Here is a 19,157-nt window from a genome sequence, read left to right on the forward strand (position 1 = left end):
TGCTTTCTAGTGAGTTAGCTAAAATCTAAGCTTTATCCTGACTGTCTAAGCAAAGTAAAATGCTGCCAGTAATAAGCTTTTAAAACTCTTAGTCCGCGAACACAGTTAAGCACCACTACTGAGCTCTGAGCTTTGAACTGGTCAGGACAGGGAGTTCTTTGCTAGCAGCTCTTATGGAGCGGGAAGAAGTATTTTGGGTGATCAGGGTGATGGTAGTAAAAAAAAAAGAAAGGGTACCATGCTGGAAACCAGGTGACTTTTGAATATGTTCATCTAAATCTTGAATATTCCTGAGATAAATGTCTTTAGTTCTTGTTCCTTCCTGGAGACCTTATGGTAAATGCTCATACAGTTTAACCTGTTTAATATTTTTAAATTGTAGAAGATCAGATACATACATTTAATCCTGGGTGTCAGCGTGAGCATCAAGGTACTCTCAAGGATGAAATGTAACAGCACAATCACTGTTTAAAGTTCAGATTCTGACCCTACCCTAGCTCATCCCTTTACTTTCTCAGTAGTCTTGAGCATTAACAATAAACCTCAATGCTCTTTCTATAAAATATTTGTGAAAACTATTTAAGATCATTATAAGATTTCAGGTAGATAATACATATAAATGTTAAACTAACATAGCACCTTGCACATAGAAAAGTATCACTGTAAGTAACCAAATAGCAGTCTCAATTCCTCAGACTTCCTAAACCAGAAAATTAGGGGCTACAATTCTTCAATCTATGCTACTATACTCTGCTTGTAATCTGTGCTACTAAACTGGAAAAGACTATACATGTTTCTTTTTTGCTTTTGGATGGAAGGTGGTCTCAATGGAAGATCTGGTAACATGGGAGGTGCTATAATAATCTGGCAGATCAGTCCCATCAAATACTACTTGTGTATGATCAACAGAACAGCCATGCAATTGACTTAAAACCTATTGCTGTCATCATCCTTATGGCTTTTGAACACCTGCGTAATGGTTGATTTTCTTATATTATTTCACTGAATTTTTACAGTGCTTTAATAAAGGTGCTTTTATCACTATATTAACAGAAAGCTGAGTCCTAGAGTGGTTATGTAACTTGCTCAATACTGCATACCAGTGAAAGTGCCAAGTCTAGAATGAGGGCCACTGAGAGCTGGACAGGCCTTCCTACCAGGAAAGATGGGATAAGTCTCTGCAGGGATCAGGTTCAGGGCCTTGGCAGCCTGGTGGGTTCTACTGGTTTGTTTATATCCTAAATTGCTCTAGACCTGACTGGAATCCTGGCTTGTCTGATTCCTAAGCCTATGAAGTTGCCACCAAACCAGAGATTCACCACTTGAGTAATGAATGAACAAAAAGGAAAGCTCTTCAGAGTAAAACAAACAAACAAACAAACAAACAAACAAATACATTCTCAGGGACCCCAGAGACTCCAGACATGAATCCCAGGTTCAAAAACAGTATCTTAAAAAGTTAAAATCTTAATATATGAGAAAGCCTTTTATTTATGACCCATCACTATAAAATGGAAGGTAAAATACATATTTCCATGCTACCAAGGGAGTAAACTCAAACTGTCATGAGAAGTTAAAATTTTTTTCCATAAAATTTGTGGTCTCTCAAGATCAGAGGATTGTGGTTGTGCAACTTGAATGGAGTAGAAGGTCATTTTTTCCATTCAACATACATTCCCAGGGACAGGGCAGGGCTCCTCAGTTTTTGGATATGTCACTATTGTCCAGTTATGTATAAGGCCTATGAATTCTATCTATGTGTTTCTAGCAAAGTAACCTTACTACCTTCGTCTGCACTGCTGTGAATTTTGAGTCATTGTTTAACGAAACATGCACCAACAAGATTTATTAGACTTGGTATAATTACATTCCATGCACAAAATGACAGAAGCCACTGTTCAGGAATCAGATTTCCTCATCTCCTTGATGTCTTTATCCCTAATATTAAACCCTTAATTTGCAAAGTTATCAGCCCTTTTAATTGCTTGTACAAGGCACATTTGCCATGAGAAATTTCCTCAGCTTTATCTTTCCATCTTAACACTTATGTCTGATTTCCACTGTGGCATCCTACACCTGCTGACATACTGATTTGTAATCTTTCTCTGGAAAAACTATATTCCCATTTTATCTTGTCAGCTATGTTGTGAACTCAACAAAGAAGGTGCCTTCCACTTCACAGCTTCTCACTTACATGCCTAAGGGTTTTCTTTACACTTTTGTTCAATTAAAAAAAAAATCTAAATGATAAAATAGTAAAAATTCTATTGAAATCATTATAGAACAAATACTAGAAATCTCCTAGATGAATCATGTCCAGAGCAATAAGTTCATTTAATGAAATTATAATCTTTTTGAGGAATATAAAATAATTTTTCTTTTTATTAGAAGATAGGCAACCCATGTAATACTGGAGGGGGGGCATGGAAAAGATCAATGAGAGAAAATATCGATAAAAGCTGAGTATAAATCTATCCTTCTCAAAATTTTTGACATTTTGATTTATGTTTCTTCTAGTATCATTTATGTTCCTTGTATTTATGTGTTTTTGTGGCTAGCCCTGGATACATACCCAAAAACTTTATAAAAGCGAGAGTTGAAGAATTGAGTGGGATAGTTGAATGCTTTCATAGTAAGAGAAGTAACTAGCTTGAGATTGTTTATTCCTTGTTATGACTGCTGTATATTGCTGCTATGCAAATATATAGTGTAGTTGCCAAAAATAAATCAGGATACAGTATTTTCAAATAGGTTATTCATAATGCCACTGCATTAACCATTCCAACATAATATGGAATCGACTAAAGTCTAGGATCAACGTGTAAGTATATACTTCATTACATAGGATACTTTGATGTTCTGAACAATAATTATGTGGGAAGACAAACTTGAGAAGGTGCATTAAACCCTGACTAATTTAAAGGTCTGATTATCTTTAGTTATTGCATTTATAATTGTATGCATGTCAAATTTCTTCCAGAGTAAACTGATGAAGATAATTTTCACTTTCAAACTAGAGGTATCATATGCACATACTGAGATAGCACCAAAATCTTGTGAACATCTCGTAAAAGAAAAGTGCAATATAGAATGTATTACTTAGTGGTACATGTAGATTTTGACAGAGATTATTTATATTTACTGGAAAAAGATTTTTAATATTATGAGACATTTTAAAACAGTGAAATATTTGATAAGTATGATTAAAGTCCCATTGTTAAGAAAATTTTACAAAAGGAGTCCTCATGGACATTTAAGATAAAAAGTCCAAGCATAGGACAGGACCTCTGAAGACTGACTTTTTAAAGTAGGTGATTTTTTTGTTTGTTTTTTTGGGTCTTTTCTGTCTTTTTGTCTTTTCTAGGGCTGCACCTGCAGCATATGAAGGTTCCCAGGCTAGGGGTCCAATCGGAGCTGTTAGCTGCTGGCCTACACCACAGCCACAGCAATGCCAGATCCTTAACCCACTGAGTAAGGCCAGGGATTGACCTCACAACCTCATGGTTCCTAGTCGGATTCGTTAACCACTGAGCCACACTGGGAACTCCTAAAGTAGGTGTTTTGTACTACATTTCCAAGGTCTTGTGGCAGGCCTGGTGCATTGTTGGCAGCACTCAATATGTATTTGTTGATTATTGAATAAATCTATATCTGAAACAACCCTTGACATACATCATAATGGCTTCTTTTTGTTGTTTGTTTGCACTCTAGGTGTGGCCAACTTACCATAGATTTATAAAAACTATACTTCATTTTGAAGAGAAATTATTGGGATGCAGGCTAGAATGGGGGGGAAGCACAGTACCTGGAGTCAGATGATATGAATTCAAACTGTGATTCTGTTCACTAATATACTATGTGTGCTTGCCCTGCTTTCTCAACCATCTCTGTGCCGCAGTGATCTCATTCACAAAATGCAGATGAAAATACTTCCTTCACAGTATGACCTTAGTCTCAATTAATATGACAGAAATTAAAACAATTTGTAAACTGAAAAGCAGTGAACAAATATTATCGGGCAGACTTTTGTACCAGAGATCTGACATCTATTTCCAGCTTCATTGTCAATTTCCTTTCCATGTCTCTGCCTTTGCTTATTATATTGTCAGATCTCCTTATCTCTAAATTCAAAATAAAAACATTTTACACACTGGGCAAATTTCCCTTTCTAAAACATCCTAATGGTTACTTTGAGTTGGCCTATTACATTAACTATATGCTTACAAATTTTCTAATATTTTCCTTCCCATACCCTTTATGCATAGTGATATTTATGTTCTTAAGATTTCATGGTTAAGAAGTTTGGCCAAAAAGCAGTTTTTCCCCCACTTCAGTCTCTTTGAACTCGCTTCCTTTACACTTTATCTCACAGACCTCTAAGGCCACCAATTATAATATTTACAGGTAGGAGTTAATAAAATGATTCATATCATAAAAGGAGATGAGAGAGACAATGATAAAATGATGCGTATGTAAAAAACTTTGTGTTGATACTCTATCCCTGCAAGTCTATACTGTATTGTGTTAGCGGTATACAAATCCATTCTAATAAGAAAAGAAGGAAGATTTAATTCGTGGAAGTCTATAGAAAGTTTTGTACATGGCAAAGGACTTCCAAGGGCAGGACCAAAGCCTGATAATTCCAGACCATCCAGAAGAAAAATCTGTGAACAAATCAAAGAAATGAGCATGAAAATGTGGGACTGTACATAATACTGTTAGGGGACCACTGACCTAAACTGCCCACCTTGTCCAGGCATAATAATAGCAGCTTGCATGAGCTGTCTCACAACAGGAGGCTTGATAAAAGAACATGCTGCTGCCCTGAAGACTAACAGGGAGGATGTAGGAGGGGCCAAGAGGAGGGAGGAGACAACCAGCCTCCCAGAATGCTTAGCACTGGAACCCATCTTGGCTAAGAGATGCCTATGCCACCAAGAAGGACCCTGAGCCACACCATTACGGGCCAAGCAAGATGACTGGCCAGATGTTGCTGTGGCTGTGGCATAGGCTGGCAGCTTCTGCTCTGCTCTGACCCCTCCTCTGGGAACGTTCATAAGCCAGAGACAACCGGGTACCTAACCTCATTCCCATAAAACTGGACAGCGAGCCATGTGGCAGAGCAGTTCTCCTGGGTTCCCTTACCTTGCTGTTCTCCGCCCTTGTGCCCCTTCCCAATAAATTCTCCTGCTTTGTCAGCACGTGTGTATCCTCAGACAGTTCATTTTGGAGTATTAGACAAGAGCCTATTATCAGGCCCTGGAAGGGGTCACCAATGCCAAGGGCTCAATGCTCATAGTAGAGGGCAGAAAAGAACATGAAACTCACAGGGACATCACCCAGCTTCTCTCTATGGGGATACTAGGAGGAGACAGGAAGAATTGCAGAACTGCATCTGTTCCATGTTTATAATAAAACTGCCAAGTCTACATAAAAACAAATCTGTTATTTTGCAATTATGCTGAAGCTGGGGGTTTTAGCACCCACAAGAGTTATATAAAATGGGGGAAAACTTTCTCATTGGCAGGGAAATATACCTGTTTTCAGATCCTTTCCCTCTAAACTTGCATAGCCAATGTTATCATGTGTTCATTGTCTTTATACCTTTACTAAAGTACAAAGTTGAACATGAAACATCTGTTCTGGCATAAATTCTCCTAGGTTCATAGATAACTGATGCTTTGCATAGAAAATATAATGAACAATCAATTAAAGAATCTGTCCCTGCTGTTGTTGCTGTTTCTGTTTGCTTTTATAAAATGTATTTATTAATATACCATAATCACTCTACACAGCAAGATCTAGTTTGAGGAAACAGATTTTTATAAACTCTATGATATTGTCATTAAGAAAAACAGAGAAGGCTAGAAAGTATCTTTTGCTGAAAATAATTAGATTTATTTTTTAATCTTTCAAAATTTTTTAGCACATTTGCCTTGATATACTAAAATAATAAATGGCAAATGAGTGCAAGACATTAGAGAGACCTAAATAGGCTCCTTGAACTTTTTTAGTATTTTGAGCACCCAGTTAATTACCAGGTATATCTAATAAATGCTTAGTAAATACTTGTTGAATAATATATGTGTAATGAAACATGAGTAGAATAAAATCATTTGCTTTACATATGGTGAATGAGTATACACAGACACGGACCCTATATACATACATAGACCTATGTAAGTCTCTTTATACATATTCACTTTCAACATCTGGTGCATTCCAATTGGCAAAAAAAAATTGATGCTTGAGACATAAAAATTAAAATCCTTTAGTAGACTAGCTTAAAAGATCTTGAAAGAGGTTTTTAGAGCCCTTGTGTAGTTAGTGTGGTAAAAATTCTGAACATAGGCCATGATCTCTGAAGAATGGCTTTTGCACTAATATACTTGCCAACATTACTATATTCTGTGGAATTTATTCCCTCCCAGTCTTCCAAGTGCAGAAAGAGAGGAGCTAGGGAAACATCACTGGTTACTTCTTTTTCATGCAAAGCCCCAGTAGATAGGATTATTTAGTTGAAAAATCCTTTGCACCATCCTCTGGGGGACTGAGGGCCCTACTGTAACTTTCCTCCTTTTCTAAACTGGTGGAAAATGCTGTTGTTTTGAGGTCATTCTCTTTTAAAGATTTAAGGAGAAATCATTTCCTCCAACCAGTTCATTGTAGGAATAAAGGAAGTCCAGAGAAGTTAAATGACTTGCCCAAGACTTCAGGGCAAGTAAATAAGTGTGCTCCTCTAAGTACATCCGGAATAACAAGTCTTCTCAAATCTTTACTAGTTCTATTGTCCTATCCTTAGGCTAACGTTTGCAAACAGCACAGAAAACAATTGCAAATTGAGGACTGAGGGGGAAGGGTAGGAAGTGGTAATTAGCAAATCCCTAGGCCTGGGGATCACCTGCTCTTTGGGATCCAAACATTGAAACAAGCTATTCATAAGAGCATCAAGGACGAGTGGGCCATTGTTTTCAGAACCAGCTGTGAAGAATCAGCTCCACAGTGCCCTAGGAAGGCTAGGCTGCAGCACCAAGGGGCGGGGCCTTAGTGGGGAAAGAGGAGTGAGCCAGGAAGAAGGGCTGCAGGGACCTCACCGCGCCACCTCTCGGCAAACCAGGAAGTATTTTTTCAGTAAGTGCAATGGACCGAGCCACCTTTTGAACCGAAAGTGTAAATGGGACAGCAGGCCGCAGATGGGTGCAATAACCGCAGACCGCTTGGGCTTGTGTCTGGGAGGCTGCGGACTGGCAGCTAAATGGTAAGCGTCTGAACAGCCAGTTGGCGTCAGAAAGTACAGAAAAGGGCAGGCTCTGCTGTCCTCACAACCGTCACCGAACGAAGTCCCCGGTAAACAAGCCTCCCAGAAGCAGCCTCCAGGCTCACACCGGCTGCGCGCTCCTCGACCCGGCGTTTCCCACACACCCAGAGCTCAGCTCGGCCACCCCAGCCGCCCTCTATCACCTGCTCCCTGCCCCATTTTCCTCCGGCTCCCACTCCCACAGCTGGCATGCCATACTCACCATCTCTTGCCGGAGGAGGTGAAGCTTGGTTTCCAGCCTCTCCAGGGCACTACTGGAGTGGCTACGTCGTGGGGAGATAGAGGTTGGGGAGGACGAAGAAGAGGATGACAAGGAGAGTGGGAAACTGCAGCTGCTGCTGCTGCTGCTACTCATGCAGCCGCCTCCACCGCTGCTGCTGTTGCTGCTCCCCCCGCGGGGGTCTCTGTCCCTTTCCTGGGAAACCGACTCCTCCCCACGGAGCGAGCGCACTAGGCTCTCAGGTACTTTACGCCCCAGCTTCAGCTCAATGTCTCTGAGGTCGGGCAGTGGGCCGTCTTCCATGACTTCTCAAGAACGATGAAAATGGTAATAAAAGGCTGCGGATGAGAGGCAGCAGTAGCCTCCAAGGTTGCCTGGAGCTCAGCGCACCCCTCTGGAGCCCGGATCTCTATCCTTGAAAGATCGAGTGCACCGTCTGCTCCATAACCGCCAGGGCGATATCAGCCCTGAAATCCACACAGGACGCAGCGGGTGGCAGCCGCAGTTCCCTGGGCGCTGTGACTCCCCCGACACTTACTGAGATTATAGAACCCACTTCATCTTCTTCTTTTTTGGCCACCCCACTGCCAAGTTGAGTTAATTGATATTACAGAGAGGAGGAAATTGCAAGTACTATAGACCAAAAAGAGAGGGAAATAAAGTCTGCTTTAGCTCTGCGGGGCGGGGGAAATTCACATTATGAAAGTGTCCGTTCACATCCCATCGCTATTCACCAACTGCCCATCTGGTACCATGCGACACAAAATAATGATGTGGCCACACTCCAGGGTCGTTTCATTTTCCAGCCATATGTCTCCAAGCTTTCAGAATATCCTGGATTGTCTGAGATAATTTCTGGTCAGCGGTAGAGAAGGTCGGTCGTGTGCATAGACGCATAAAAAAAAGAGAGAGTTCGTTTAACAGAAGTTTAACGGCTTCCTCGATGCAGCAGAAATATCCTTCTTCCCATTTAGGCTGTTTGATCCAAATCATTGTGTTCCTCCAAGCCTCGGAAACTTTAAACTCGGCTGGCAGGTGGACCAAACCCGGACCAACCCTTGTACCGTATAACACAGACAAGAAGAGCAAGAGAAAATTTCCTACCCCTGCTACTGGAAGTAGTTTCAATGTCCTGTTTTAGTTCTGAGTACCTAACACGGGAATTAGATTTTTAGTTTTGCCGGAGAAATTGCGTGGTGGCCACAACTTTTAAAAAGGGTAACAAATATTAGAGGCAGAATAATGATTTTTAGATGTAGTGTCATTCCCCATCCTCCTTCTTTCTATATGGCAAAATTTTAACTTTAGAAGGCTTTCCTAATAATTCTATACTAGAATAAACTGTAATCATTTCACCAAAAGTTCAGTGAGAATGTACAACAGAAGTTATTTGTCTTCCTGATGTTATGGTATGTCTCCTCAAGCAGATGTGAAAAGTTAAATAGAATAATCTATATGACTACAGAGGATAGTTATGGATTTTAAAAAGAGGAATTTGCTGAGATATTTTTACCTTAATTATGTCAGAGAAATATTGGATATAACTAGAGAAAGTTGTTTTTGCTAATTTATCTATATTGTTCAACTATTTAGAAGAAATCTGAAGCATGCCATCAATTCATCTATTGATACTTCTACCGAGTAAGTTGTTATCAGCTATATGGATTATAGGTTTGATTCAACATTGAATTTGTGTTGATAATCTTCAAGTAGAGGATGCTATTTTCAATCCAATAAACTCTAATGTTTTGGGTTGCATTAGAATATTTCAATATGTAGGCCCCTCTCTTTCAGTGACAAATAAGTATTTGTGTTCTTAGTCCTTCCCAGAGATATCACTCAGGTGATAAGCATATAGGCATATACATCTCAGAGACTGTTTTTAGCAGAGATTCATCCAGGAAGCCTAAAGATAAGAAACAAGCCTTCTGAAAGAAATATTTCATGTTAGGGAAAGTTGCTCAGGTTCTCTTGCCAATGTGTCAGAAATTGTGTGTTCTTTTTTTTTTTTTAAGAAGTGAGGAAGTTGTAAATTAAGTGGCCCATTTTGAGTTGGAACAACCACTTATGGAATCAAAGGAGAACAAGACTAAATCTCAGCTCACTGATAAAACTACATGCTTTGTCCTAAGTTGGAAAATCACAAGCTCATTGGGTAAGAACTGCACTGTGACATGTAATTATGGAAAGCTTGTATTATAGTAAAGGACAGGTTTTTTGGTGTGTTTATTTATTTATTTATTTATTTTGTTATAAAGCCCTTACAAAGTTCAGCAGAGGGCTGACTGAGCAGAGTAGCATACAAATGGAGTAGCCAGCTTGAACTTGGTCCTTCAAAATAGTTTATTATCCAATTATCATCAATGTAACTGTACGAAAAAGAACACCTTTGTTGTGAGTCACAGACAGGAAACTTTGTATTTGCTACTTAAGACAAGTCAAAAATAGAAAACTTGTTTTTTTCATTTTAGGTTTCTGCTTAGAAAATTCCTCTGAAAATAAAGATATGGCATATATTCTAAATTAGTACTTTGTGCCAGTGCAATGTAAAGCAAACAAACTTTTTAAAGAAAAACTTAGTTATGTTAAGCATTTTAAAATTTCTCAACTTAATACTTAATGATATTTTAAAGTAGACTTGTTTTGAATGCCAAAATGATAATTTTTAAAACATATTAGAATCAATCATAGTACTCTTATAGATTGTGTTAGCTCTTTCATTACTGCTTTATGTAGTCTGATCTAAGGATTACCCAAAATTTTCAATAATGAAGTTCTTTTTTACTTTCAGGTATTGAGAGTAGGTTTTTGTTTGTTCCTAAGATTTTTCTATGATAAAAAAAAAAAATGTGTTGGAGATTTAACTAGTTGCTGTTAGACTTGTATTCCATATTGATTGGGGATTAGTTGATAAGAACTGCAGTGATGGGTCTAAGATGGGAGCCTGGGGATGCAGTGAGGTCATCAAAAATAAGAGAGTACAAAGGGAGAAGAGAGAAAGAAACAGGAAGGAAAAACTCCTCAAATCTTTTTTTTTATATTCCTCTGATCCCTCCCTCTTAGCAGCGCTCCTTTCCTGATTCTACTTTCCTTGTCTGTTTCCAACCATTTCTTGTTTCCTCTATTGATAGCATCTCCCAGCAACAACCTCAAGTCAGGGTGTTTCCAGATGTGTAATATATTGAAAAGTAAAATCATAAAAGTAGTTCCTATATTATTTGTGTTTGTGATATAACTTTTTAGACCCAGATTACTTTATTACATATGTCCTTTTCTAACCACCTTATATATAAACCACCTTATGCATGAACTATTTTCCATTTAGCATGCCTAAGGAATCTAAGAGGAGTATTAAACTAAGGAGAACTTCAAGTGACTGAGTTTCTTCTCAGCTGGATTGTGTTCACAGAGAAGGAAAGAGAGCCTCTGACTTACCATTACAGAAAACAACAACAAACCTAGTAGCTACTGAAACGGAAGCATTGTTGGACTCAGATGACAGGTTTTAAAAGAATGCTGCAGTCACAGAAACAGAATGATGTGATGCGTATTTCATACATTGCACCCTTAGAACACTTCTTGTTATGAGACCGTGTTTAGAGCAAAGGTAGACTCAACAAGACTTTGTACAGTGTGAGTAATGCCACTCCTTAAGCTTCTGCTGGCATCACGGTGAAAAGAAAAATAAAAGGCCTTTTACCTTCTCTCTGGCACTGATTGAAAGTCTGCAGCAGTCTCAATCCTTGCTGGCACAGAGTTCAAGGACTAGGGCAACATCTCTAACCTGAGACTCCCCTCCCCATAGTGCAGAATAATATCCAGCAGTGAATAGCCTCATATTCCCTTTAAGAATTTTTAGACAGTAATTATTTAATAGGTATCAGGTTCTTTAATCCTTGTTTTCAATGTGTAGAGGTGCTGTTCCTATAATACTTTTGTTCAGATGATGACATGATTAACAAAGAAGATGTCATAGCAAAACTAAAGATTGTTGATTCTGTCCATACATAAAATAGTATCTACCTATTTTATATACCTATTAAAGCTAAAAAAATTTTTCCCTTCCTGTTTATAGAGTCATTTAAATCACCTATAATTTTGTAACTGGGTTGAAACTGTTTTTACTAAGTAAAATCATCTGGTTTATTACCAACTAGAACAACCTATACATGTGTTTCCTATATATATTCCCCATATGTCTGTCTGTCTGTCTATCTATCTCCATCTCTCTCTAACGAGCACAGATCCTTTAAATAGTACTCTGATTGGAGTCTAATTAATATTTATAATCAGAGCTAAACACTTGCCTGACAGATTTACTAGACAATACTAAAAGTAGGTCACCAGCATCTAAGTCTGCCTTATCCCCCCTTCATAATCCCTGTCAAATCTCTCTGCCTTCATTGTTTGTAATAGTCCTTTATTTCTTTTTACTCACTCTCCTGAGCTCTGAATTCCTACTGAAAGGTGCATAGCAGGGCCCAGAAAAGAAATATCTTTAATAAAACTAACCTTAGCCTGTCCCTCTGTAGCCACCCTAGTTCAGTTTATAAAATGGACTTAAAAGGTTATTTCAATAAAGTGATGGTAAATGTTTACAATTAGTTCTTTGAAAATATAAAAATAACTGGCATGTAGCTTTTGACAGTTTTCATGGTGTAAGTATTCCTAACATAGCTGATTTCAAACTAGCAGCATGACTTGAAAATGCCCAAAAATGGGCAGCAGCACATTTTCCCCCAGCTATTTCCTAAAATTGACATAAATATCCTCAAGAGCATAGAATGTAGTAAAACATGATCAAATAATAAGGAAATGATGAGTTTTGATATGCATTACATTTGTTTCAGTATAACAACTAATTTGAAGCTTATACAATGTAATTTTTAACATAATGTCTCCCAGAGTTCCTAAAAATTTAACACTTGACTGTTGCAAGTTGGCATGGGCTGGCTCCCAGTGTACCTCTGTTTCATAAAATACTGAAGAATGATCATTAACTATAGTTAAGACAGGAAATAAAAACTCAAAGCTGGAGAAAGCAGTGCAGTTTTAAGTCTGAGAGTTGAGTGAAGTGCTCACTGGGCAAATGAGTCCCAAAGTCAGAGCAGGAAGATTAAGGATCACATAAAACTCTATGTTTCCCATGGGTGCCATACAAACTACCACAAGTGGATTGGCTTAAAACAAAAGAAATTTGTTGTCTTAGGGTTCTGGAGATGACAAGTCCAAAATCAAGATGTTGATGGGGCCATGCTCCCTCTGGAGGCTTTAGAGAATGATCCTTCCTTGCCTCTTAGCTTCTGGTGCCCCAGACATTCCAGTCTCTGCCTCCATCATCCATGTGCCTGCCTTCCCTCTGTGTCTGTGCCCAAATTTCTCTCTTCTTATAGGGACACCTGTCATTTGGGATTAAGGACCCACCCTTCTCTCATACATTTTAACGTAGCAAATTAATACTGTGACAACCACATCCCCAAATAAAGTCAAGGTACAGTAGGGTTAGGATTTCAACATACCTCTTTGGGGGACGCAAATTAACCCATAACACTGGGATGGCATCTGGTCTTAAAGGTTCACTTCAGACATGAGGCTGTGAATAATGTGAAAGAACTGGAAACTTCTTTTTATTTGGTCCTTTTTATATTTGGCAGTGAGGTGTGGAGGTTGCCTTGTAAGTTTAAGGCTACAGAAAAGAAATAGTTAATAGACTCTTTCCTAGTCTGAAAGAGAGAAAAATGTATTAAAAATGACAGGCTAGTTTATCCCTTTTTAAGAAATCATCCATGAGTTGGATAATAATAGCTAGTAGGTGTATTTTTTTTCAATGCTTTTATGCTTTTTCTAAGTTTTTATGTTTTTATAGACTAGAAAACTTTGATCACAGAAACTTCCCTATCATGAAATCTGGTGGCGTAATCTTGAAAGTAATTCATTTAATCCACTTTTGATATCTTTCACCAAGTATCTTGACAATTTCTAAAACTGACTTTGAGGTGAGCGCTACCAATATATAATATAAACCTTAAAGTAAATGTAAAAGGTCTAAAGAAATACTCAATTTCTTTTTTTTTTTTTTTTTTTTTTTTTTGTCTTTTTGCTGTTTCCTTGGGCCGCTCCCACAGCATATGGAGGTCCCCAGGCTAGGGGTCTAATCGGAGCTGTAGCCACCGGCCTACGCCAGAGCCACAGCAAAGCGGGATCCGAGCCGCGTCTGCAACCTACACCACAGCTCATGGCAATGCCGGATCGTTAACCCACTGAGCAAGGGCAGGGACCGAACCCTCAACCTCCTGGTTCCTAGTCGGATTCGTTAACCACTGCACCACGACGGGAACTCCAGAAATACTCAATTTCTATGTCCTAGCTTAGAGGCAAAGTTATGAATTTGGTTTGAAAATGACTTAACAGATTTTATTTGAAGTGCTCATTTTATAGAACACAGAAGCTAAGCATATTGAACTAGAACCCCAACGAGAGTAAAAAAAAGCCATGGTGAACACTCACAGAGAGGACGGTATCCAGGAAGTTTAAAGAAAATTGTGATTTTCCACAAGAGTTTTGACCTGTAAATGTGGAACATGCCATAGAATTCCCACTTGAATATCATGGGTTCATGATCAATGCCCATGTCTGGCAATGTCTTATGAATATCTCAATTCCTGTTGCTATTTTAGGTTTCTACGTTCACCTTATTCTTAGTATTGTAGGAGGAGAAAGAGAGGCAGAATGCCTTTTGAAGCCTTGGGAGGAAGAGAATGAGGAATAAAAGTTTTATGCATTTTTTAATTTTAAAATGGTCATAAAGATTCTATGCAATGATATGCATAAATTAGTATTACTTAGGAGTGAAAACTCAAGAAGTCTCCACGGTAAAATTGTAGATCATAGTCTTACAACCTAAGACCATTACCTGACAGCTAAAAGTTAGCCTTCTTAAGCTATTAACTACTGTATGGAGGTAAGGGGATGAGAGGGAGAGGGAGGGAAGGAGAGAGAAAGGGAGAGAAGGAAGGATGGAGAGAGTGAGGGGGAGAAGGAAGGAGAGGGAGTGGAAGAGGGAGAGAGAATGAGAGAGAAAGAGAGAGGTTGTGATTTTTCTTTCAGAAGTAGGAATGATTCAGTGAGAATGATTTTGTGACCATAATGAGATACATTGAGTATATGCACTTTATATAAAAGATAAATACTGTAGTTATGTTCTCAAAATATTAAGGCAGGTAGTTATTGGTCATTATAACTATTTGATGAATCAGCACAAACATTTTTTTGAAACAGAAAAGTACTTCTGAATCAGAACAGTGCAAATCACTGTGATAAAATAGAGGAAAGTCTGAAAAAGCACTGGCTAAAGGGACAGCTATTGTATATTAAATGTTATTTTATGACAGACTCTTTCTGTATTTTGTATCAGAGAAACAAATATTATTAACCCTGTTCTCATAAGATGAATTTAAACCTCCAAGAGATGAAACCACTTGCCAAATATTCCACTAGCATAAGTGGGAAAACTGGGATTTATCCTAAATTATAATTTACTCCCAAAATCTTGTCATCTCCATTTTTTTTACAGATTTGTATTAGCCTTCTGTCAGTACTGTTAAGGGCTTCCCACTGCTAAACATACATTTTTAAGAAGTCGGCATTGAATTACTGCTTCTGTTTTGTCTTATTTATTTCAAATGAGGTAAGGTCAAAAAGTAAAACAGATTGGAAAAATAAGTGCACTCACAGGATATTCATTTTCAATGAATCATTAAGGGGCATTAGAATGTTCTAGAAGGCTGTTCCCATTTTCCACCTTGGATTTCTCATGAATTATCACTCCCTCCTCCAGCACGGGGCCAGTATTTGAGACGAATGTGGCACTTGACAGAGCCCAGATCTGAATAGATGTGGGACCTAGTTTTTTGCTTCACAGGCTGATGGCCCTACATGAAATGATGGAAAGCAGAGCAATCATGACAGGGTGCTGTGAAAGCTTGTGCAATAATCAGTGCTGGGCAGAAGGGGTTATGACCTTTTAACCAAGGAGACTGCTCTTTTCCAGTCTGATGCAGCCAACCCCTAGGCATGGCAGATTCACAGGGAAAAGAAAAAGCCCAGGGCACCCTGCCATTCCCGAAGATAAACAGCAGTTGAGACTGCCATTGCTCAATCTCTCTCTTGTGATCTTTCTATACCCAACCCACATGCTGTAGCTGATTTTGCAGTAGCTGACCCTCCATTCTTTAACCTTTGTCTTATTACCTGAGGCTATACTTTGGTAGTTCAAACACTTCAAGTTTTGGTTTAAGAACATTGCTCAAGTCTATGTAAATTTCAGTGTGTTGTACAGAAAGACTTCATTTTTGGATTGAGTTTGAGTCAGTGCTTGTCCTTAGGAGTCAGTGGAAAAGATGTGATCATAAATATATGAGGTGCTATGGGATAAGAAATGGTTTCAGAAAGGGAGGGAGGGAGAGAAGGAGGGAAAATGTGGTTGGGTGGTCGGCGCAGGGAAAGAGTTAGAGTAAGCCGGAGAACATTACTGACAGGTGAAAACCTAGCAGTTTCATGCAGATAGTAATCATCACTCTGCTGTAACAACAGCCACTCTCATCTGACAGCTGCGTAGACATTGGGAGCAGAAATGCTGCTCATTCTGGTCTCTCTCACTTTTGGTTTTGTGCTAATGATGATTTATGGGAATAATGGGATTCTGAAAAGACACATTTTTATTGCTTGTAAACAGGTTGTGATAACTCCTCTGCAAGAAAAACAAAAGGGAAAGTATTTGTTTACTTACTATTTCAGATTTCAAGACACCTGAGTTGTGACTATATCTGGGATGGATTCAGTATAGTGTTGATGTACATATAAATTGGTAACATTTTGAGTGAGCCTATAATCAAGTTTTAAAATCAGGCAAACCACTGGACTCAGCAATTTATTTTCTAGGAATTTATTTCTCAAAAGATAATCAGCAATATGTGAAGAGATTTATTTATAAATATATTCAGTACAAAATACCAGAGAAAAACAACCAAACAAGCAAAAGTCGGTGCATAAAAGTCTGGCTCTAAGGAATTAGTTGTATAAATTATCTATAGCTTGGACAGCTCTACAACCAATAAAATGAAGGTGATAGAAGAATACTTAATGACATTGGGAAATATTGCCAATATGCTGTTGTTAACTGAAAAAACAAAGCAGCCAAAAAAAAAATGACTTAGCAATGTGTTCAAATTTTTTATATGTGTATGCGTATATTTACATATTCATAAATACATGAATATATATTCATGTATTATTAGATATATTATCTAATATATATCTAATAACATATATCTAATATATAGTAATATATGATACATATATTTATATACTGTCATATAAAATATGTATGCAAATTTATCAAATAATGGAAAAGTACTACTATGTGGCAACATAAATATTTTATATTTATATATAATATAACACATATATTACATATAAAATATATAATAATTTTTGTTTTTATTAGAAGATAGGGAAGCCAATTAATATAGGAGGGGGAACTTGGAAAAGATCAATTGGAGAAAATAGTGATAAAATATTGATAATATATATTATCAATATTATATCAATACATCTGTATATATCATTATTATATCAATATTACCTCAGTGAGAGAAAATATTGATAATGAAATATTGATTATATTATATATTATCAATGAGGAAAATATTAATAATATATATATAATATAAATTACATTTTCCTTAAAAAGAGATTATAATTACATTAAATATTAAATCTTAAATTTAACCTCTGTGCTTTTCTATTTTTATTAACTTTAATTAATTATAAAAAGAACTAAGGGCTTTGTTTTTAAAATTTATTTTTAGTACCTTCCATTTTGTTCTTAAATATTTATGCATACATTTTATAACAAGTGAGTTTTTTAAATCCTAAAGAAAGAAATTAAGTGGAATATTTTTGGATTTTTTTGGTTGTTTAGTCTTTTGGCTGGCCTGTGGCATATGGAGTTCTTGGGCCAAGGATCAGATCCTAGCAGCAGTTGCTACCTAAGCCGCATCTGCAGCAACATCTGTTCCATAATCCACTGTGCCAGGCCAGGGATTGAACCTGCATCCCAGCATTCCCAAAACACCACTGATCCCATTGTGCCACAATGGGAACTCGTAAGTGGAATGTCTTTGAAGAGGAATCCAGGGAAATTTTCTAAATAGCCTTTGTTAATACTAAATATTAAAACCCTAACTCTATACAGTGCCAATAATATGGTCACTCTGGCAACCTCATGAAAAATGTGTGTTACTACTCTTCCTAATGAGGTAGGCTGCCTACTCTGGCACAGTACATGATTTTGGAGTAACACCTTTAAGTAGGGAGCAAAGATTAACTCTAGAAATTCAAGAGAATCATTGCCAGATACAACAGGAAAGAGCATAGTCAAAAGTAGACTACATGTGATATAAAATAATGGGTTCTCGGAGTTCCCATCGTGGCTCAGTGCTTAACGAATCTGACTAGGAACCATGAAGTTGCCGGTTTGATCCCTGGCCTTGCTCAGTGGGTTAGGGATCCGGGGTTGCTGTGAGCTGTGGTGTACTGTAGGTTGCAGAAGTGGCTCTGATCTGGCATTGCTGTGGTTCTGGCGTAGGCCGGTGGTTGCAGCTCCACTTCGACCCCTAGTCTGGGAACCTCCACATGCCACGGGAGCAGCCCAAGAAATGGCAAAAACACAAAAAATAGTAACAATAATAATAATGGGTTCTCTATATTTTTAACCTGCAGTACTACCACTGAACTTTTGCTTAACATTACTATTCAAATATGTTAAGCAAAGAAAGGAATTCAATAGAAAGGAATTCTATCTATAAATATTCAGGAACCCTTTTGCCTGGTTTGTCTGTGCCATATTGGGTAGCAAATAAAGAGGTTGGGGAGATTGAGAAATGATATAACATTATGGGAAGGAGCCAAAGCCAAAACTAAGGTATAGTCTCTTGGTTGGGAGCCCTGTGTTGTAAGAGATAAATGAGTCCCTGGGTACGTGTATCTGGGTGTGTGGGAGGGAGGGAGGGCTGAGAGATGATGGTTTATCATATAAGTACAGTTGCTACAGTTTTCCCTGTGGTCATCCTTGCATGTACATGCCTTACACAGTGAAAGTGTCTTGATCACTAAATCTGTACATTTCAGACTCTATGAAGGGTTTCTCAACTCACAAGAAAAGTACATGAAGTCCTAATTCAGTGAACTTGCATCACCTTATTAATACTCATTTCCTAAGCGTAATGTGAGCATTGCAAATTAAATTATTTTTGGGTTCTTGCCTGAGAATTGGTGTAATCCATAGTAGGTAGTCACACCTCAGACTTTATTAATTTCTTCAATATCCAATCAATTCTAGACAGATTCCTCAGGCATTTGGGTCAGAGATTCATTAAAAGAATGGTTTAGTTGATATATAACCTGGCATTACATCATTCTGAATTGTGTATGAATAGGGATTATAAAAAAAAAAAAAAAGATTTGCTAGTTTGCTGGAATGTAGTCTCTGTTCTACAGAGCTTAAGTTTCCTGGTGTAATATAGGGTCTTTGTTTTGTATTATGGTACCCTTCCTACT

At 37.9% G+C, this 19,157-nt stretch overlaps 1 protein-coding gene and 1 long non-coding RNA gene across 3 annotated transcripts in view; one reads left to right on the forward strand and one right to left on the reverse strand.

Moving 5' to 3' along the window:
• Positions 1–8,559, reverse strand: part of LURAP1L (leucine rich adaptor protein 1 like) — a 47,213-nt gene extending 38,654 nt beyond the window's left edge. Inside the window, exon 1 of the mRNA XM_005660102.3 lies at positions 7,521–8,559. Within this exon, the coding sequence (XP_005660159.2) occupies positions 7,521–7,841 (321 nt within the window). The 5' untranslated portion in view covers positions 7,842–8,559. The remainder of the gene's footprint in view (positions 1–7,520) is intronic.
• The window catches only part of LOC102165237, a 179,155-nt gene extending 165,581 nt beyond the window's left edge, over positions 1–13,574 (forward strand). Inside the window, exons 3-4 of one of the 2 annotated variants that reach the window (XR_001306473.2) lie at positions 9,554–9,693; positions 10,864–13,574. This is a non-coding gene — a long non-coding RNA (uncharacterized LOC102165237). Of the gene's footprint in view, positions 1–9,553 lie in introns of both variants that reach the window. The other variant, XR_002335987.1, reaches the window with a different exon arrangement.

Source organism: Sus scrofa, chromosome 1 (assembly GCF_000003025.6).
Source record: "Sus scrofa isolate TJ Tabasco breed Duroc chromosome 1, Sscrofa11.1, whole genome shotgun sequence".
NCBI classification, from domain to species: Eukaryota; Metazoa; Chordata; class Mammalia; order Artiodactyla; family Suidae; genus Sus; species Sus scrofa.